At 49.9% G+C, this 5232-nt stretch overlaps 1 protein-coding gene across 5 annotated transcripts in view; it reads left to right on the forward strand.

The window, feature by feature from the left end:
* The window catches only part of LOC113213622 (transcription factor SOX-5-like), a 100771-nt gene that overhangs the window by 41066 nt on the left and 54473 nt on the right, over window positions 1-5232 (forward strand). For all 5 annotated transcript variants that reach the window (XM_052265124.1, XM_052265123.1, XM_052265126.1 and 2 more), the window contains exon 3: window positions 4638-4674. In XM_052265124.1, coding sequence (XP_052121084.1) covers window positions 4642-4674 — 33 coding nt within the window. In that variant the 5' untranslated portion in view covers window positions 4638-4641. The remainder of the gene's footprint in view (window positions 1-4637; window positions 4675-5232) is intronic.

The raw sequence follows: 5232 nt of genomic DNA on the forward strand, positions 1-5232 counted from the left end.
GGGGGAGGAGAGAGAGAGGGGGGTTGAGGCTGCCGGACGGACAGACACGAAGCCCCTTCTTGCCCAAGGAAACAGCAACTCGCTCAAATAACCCTCTGCCCTGCCCGCACAATGGCGTTGTTGATGAAACAGTCTCGGGGCCGAGAGGCTGAGCGCACCGAGCACGGTCATCATTGTGTCCGGGGGTGCCCGCCGTGTGGGCGCGTGCGGGGCGGGCGCTGTAAGCTCACCAGCTTGCCGCACCCCTTTGGCTGGCGCCCCCAGCCCTGCAGAGTATAATAGCTCGCCGGGAACAACACTCGACGCCCCCAGCCGCTCCGGCGCGCCGGCAAATCGCCTGCTTATTCCAGCCGAACAAGGGGTTGGTGGCGGCGCGGCGTTATTGGGGAGGGCCTTGTTATTGCCGCACGGGGTGGTGTGTTCTCGTCGTCGTTGTTGTTTGTGCCACAACCAATATCGCGGTTACTTGATTTAGCCAAAGAAGAGCTGCAGGGTGTGAAGAACGCGCCATGGATTAACACTCTGCGAACCCTTTTGGGAAAAGAGGTTCCTCTGTATTTCTGTATTTTATTCTTTCCCTCTCTCTCTCTCCCTCTCTCTCTCTCCCTCTCTCCCTTCCTCTCTCTCTCTGTCCCTTTGTCCCTCTCTCCCTCTTCCTCTCTCCCTCTCTCTGTCTCTCTCTGTCCCCCTCTCTCTCTCCCCCATCTCTCTCTCTCTCCTCTCTCTCTCCTCTCTCTCTCTCTCTCTCTTTCTCTCTCGCTCCCCCCCTCTCTCCCTTTTCTCTCTCTCTCTCTCTCTCTCTCGCTTTATCTCCCTCTCTCTCACCCTTTCTCCCTCCCACCCTCAATTCCTCTCTTTCTCCCTCTCCCCAATGGCTCCTCCTTCCCTCCGAGTGTAATCCCTCTCAGGTGATGAGTACACATGGATTATTGCGCCCTCCTAGGATGAGTCGGGGTGACGAGGGCGGTGACACGACTGGATGTTATCGCCGAGCTTTTGTGGATGAGGGAGCGAGAGACGGAGAGAGACAGAAGGCTGGTCTGTATAGACACATTTTCTGGGAAAATGCTTGAACCTTGGTTCAACGGTCGCCGGAAATCGAAGAGACAAGTTGAAAAGTCGTTAGTTTATTTCCATTTAAATGCCTTTATACACATTATTTGTGTCTGCTGTAATAATCCCTTCACTGACAATTTCTTCCAAACACCCCAAAAAGCGTGTTCTTGTATGATGCGCACTCTTTTTAACTCTCCTCAGCACTTAATTCAAGTCCAATTTCGTCTCAAACCGAGATCGTTCGTCTTGGAATGAAGAACATGCACTACATTCAAACGGGCTTATTTCATGTACTACGTGCGCTTATTATTCTTGAGACAGTTAATTCCATTTTGCACGTGATTGAAGCAAAAGCCTGATAGAAGAGCAGCCTTCTCTGGCTGCACATTTTAGGAAGCTCTTACGAAATGTTTTTGTTTAGAGTTAAAGTTGGTTGTGCCTATATTCCTTCCAGTGTTATTTTTCCCAGTATGTGCTAGTTTTAGGACAGTTTTAGTTCGCGCCCTTACCCCCGCCGTGACTGTGACCTGCCTGCAAGGGGGAGTTAAATGACAAAGCTGCCCAGATATCACGGGGATCGCGTTACCTGTTGAATCATTAAATGGACTACTGCTTCCGCTCATGGATATTCGCTTCTATACTTCCAATTACGCACTAGTGGAGCGCATTACGAGAAACACCATTCAATTCAAGTCCTTTTTCGAAATTTTTCAAGAATTTTGTTATAAAAGATTTTCCAGTTTATTTTAGATTTTTAAATCTCTTTAGTCGCACATGCTTGTTGCAGTGCGACGGGAAACATTGTCAGTCGATGAGGGGCGCGTTAGAAGGGCGACCTTCATCAGCATTACGCTGAACCTCCTCTACCTCTTCATCCTTCTCCCGCCTCATTTCTCTCTCTCTCTCTCTCTCTCTCTCTCTCTCTCTCTCTCTCTCTCTCTCTCTCTCTCTCTCTCTCTCTCTCCCCCTCTCCCTCTCCCTCTTTCTCTCCCTCTCCCCCCGTTCCCTTGCTCAATAACGCCCATATGGCCAATCCTGACCGAAGCCCTTCGCCTGGAATCCTTCCGTAATCCTTCGGCTCGTCGTGCGGCGCCTGAATAGCGTTTCATGTCACCCTCAGCTCCTCCCTCCTCCCCTCCCTCCTTCCCCGCTCCCTCCTCCCCTCCCTCCACCCTCCCCTTCTGCTCTACCCTCCCTGCCCCGTGTCGACACACATTTCTCCGTAGAGCTGCCCCTGCTTTGGCCCGCTCTCCATTCTTCGTCCTTTCAGGGAAAGAATTGAATTTCTTGTCCATTTGGCTGTTCGTGTCCTGTTGAAAGCACTGCAGGGAGGTCGCTCACGTCGGGCCTCTTCTCTATCTCTCACTCTCTCTCCTTCACGCACTCCCTCTTTCTTCTCTTTCTGTCTACCTCTCCCCTCCCCTCTCTCTTTCCCCCTCTCGTACAGCTCTCACCTCTTTCTTTTTGTCCAGCCCCAGATCTGAAATAATTATGTTGTGAGCTGAGCACCAAGGTTGACAAAAATAACGAAAAACATATAGTTTAGAACTTAAAATTTACGCACATTACAACAATTCAACTCCTAATGCGCAGCAAAATGAAAGTTTATAAACTGCAAAAGTAAAGGTCATACTTTAAACTGCAAATGAACTAAAACGTTTTAAAGTTTAAATTGGAAGATATTATTTTTACAGTTCAATCAGTCAACTTTTTTGCTGTACAGTTTGACATGCAGGACAAACTTCGTGAGTTCCAGTTCCACAACGTTAAATTCTGAGCTCTTGGAGGCGTGGGCTCGGCGCCTGCGAGACTCGGGGTAGGCCACCCCGCAGTACGTGCCCGCACTCCAGGGAAGACGTTTGCCTACCCATCAGGCGCTCCAAGAGCGTGGGAAAAGAGCTGTTTTGAAAACTGCGTATGCCGGACGTACGAGATGTTATTTCTAGGTGTGTTTAAGGCATGACGCGAACCTACTAGAAACGCGTCAAGCAACTGTGTGCTGTTGACAGTGAGGCAAACCGTCATGCACGAGCAGAGGAAAAAAAATCGAAAATTGACCATTTGCGAAATTGATGAGCCGTTGTCCGTCGTCAGAGCAGGGTAAGGAATGGGTCGAGTGAACTTAAAGGAAAGGAGAAGAATGAAGGAGGCAGACACAAGAGGAGAGAGAGAAAGAGAGAGAGAGAGAAAGGCAAAGGGCTTATCTTTGATGCACAAAGCCGCCACCGCTGGGCAAGACAATGGGACACACATTCAAGATAGCAGCGCACGGGGTCCTCTGGGTCCGCCGCCACTGGTCTTGTCCGTTTAGTGGAATTTAATTGACAACTCGTAGTAAATGGCGCGCGGCGTCGGATGCAACCGCGCCACGCCACGCCACGCTTCGCCACGCCACGTCGCACCGCGCCACGCCACGCCCCGCCACTACTTCGCTCTCTGGCCGGTGCACTTCCCTCTGCGGCCAGAGAGACCTGTATTGTTGACTAGCGAACCACGCGGACTTCGGTAATTGACGGCAAACCTGCGTGTGTGTGTTTGTGTGTGTGTGTTTGTGTGTGTGTGTGTGTGTGTGTGTGTGAGGGTGTAGGTGAACGTGTGTGGGTCTGCGCGCGTGCGCGATTTTTCAAACGGGGGTACTTATGACACGCCTTTTTGAACCTGTCCAGTTAAAGCAGACTGGTCACCCGTCGAGGAATGAATACACCCAAAACAAAAGTTAAGACGACTTGCGCTATTTTCGTGTAAAATTATATCTCCTTGCTCATAATTACCATAAAGAGCGCGCGGGCATTTCAACTGACGGCAAGATGCGAAATAGTTTTCAAAATACCTCTGCTGTGCGCGCCACACTACCGCCGCGAGTGTGTGTCTTTGCGATTCTTTCGAGCTGCTCGCCTAGTGTTCCAGACGCCCCCCCCCCCCTCTCACCCCACCTTGCCACGCGGACCGCGTGCCCCGACGTGTGACTTGACAATAGTCCTTACAAATGTCTTGGTACCCCGCCCGCCCCGCTCCGCCACGCGAGATAGCGGAGCGAATGGCGCGCTACTGAAGTCCTGGGAAACCGTCGGGGTATTTTCATCTAGGATCAGCCACTTTACGCGCTCCGAGCCTTGCCTCTTTTACTTTATTGTTCTTTTTACAGAGTGTACTGCTTGTTTTCTTGTTTGCACCCACCCAATGATTCGATTGCGTTAGCCGCACACGGTTTTTTACGGACTCGCTTCTCGCTTGAGCGGAAAATTTTTGTGCCAGCGCAATGTATGGACCAGTCAGCTGTTTTGTCGATAAAGTGGCACATATTGCATGGCGCAAAATCCTGAACCTATGACGGGCATTTTTTCCCGCAATACACTTGATTTGCCTGCATTTCTAAAATCATTCTGTAACACGGGCAGCACGTTCATAATGAAATTTAAGTGCAGCTTCTGGAGAATGATCTGAGAAATTGTACATGGATTTACACATGTTAAAAAAAGCAGCAAATGCCAGATTCTAATAAGCAAGGACATTTTATCTTGTCCGCACTAAGCAACCAAATTTGCAAAAAAATGTTAATTCTATTCATTTTGTTTTTCCAGGTAGATGAGCAGCCAATTGCCGCGCTGCGGACTCTTTGTAAGTACACGACACACCGCCTGTTTTGTCGAACGATGCAAAAGTGCGAGTAATTTTAATTTTATACACATACTACACATTCAAAAGAGTTCCTCAATCAATTAAATTATTGAAACATGGCAAGGACTTTCGGGCGCTTCGGACGATTCGCACGCAATTATTCATTTTTTTTTTACTTTGTTGATTCAAAGAACTCGTTAGTATTTTTTTTTCGCTGGGTGCGTGAGAATTTAATAATATAATATGAGAGATTATTCGCGGCGATTCTCCCCCTCTCCCTCTCCCTCTTTCTCTCCCTCTCCCCCCGTTCCCTTGCTCAATAACGCCCATATGGCCAATCCTGACCGAAGCCCTTCGCCTGGAATCCTTCCGTAATCCTTCGGCTCGTCGTGCGGCGCCTGAATAGCGTTTCATGTCACCCTCAGCTCCTCCCTCCTCCCCTCCCTCCTTCCCCGCTCCCTCCGAGGTATGTGTGTGTGCGAGGGCGTCGGACCGCAGAGTCGAGGGTGGACGAGTCTCCTTTGCCTGCTCGCCATGTGAAAAGAGTGAATTCTACAT

This window comes from Frankliniella occidentalis, unplaced genomic scaffold (assembly GCF_000697945.3).
Source record: "Frankliniella occidentalis isolate FOCC.00 unplaced genomic scaffold, Focc_3.1 Scaffold24, whole genome shotgun sequence".
NCBI lineage: Eukaryota > Metazoa > Arthropoda > Insecta > Thysanoptera > Thripidae > Frankliniella > Frankliniella occidentalis.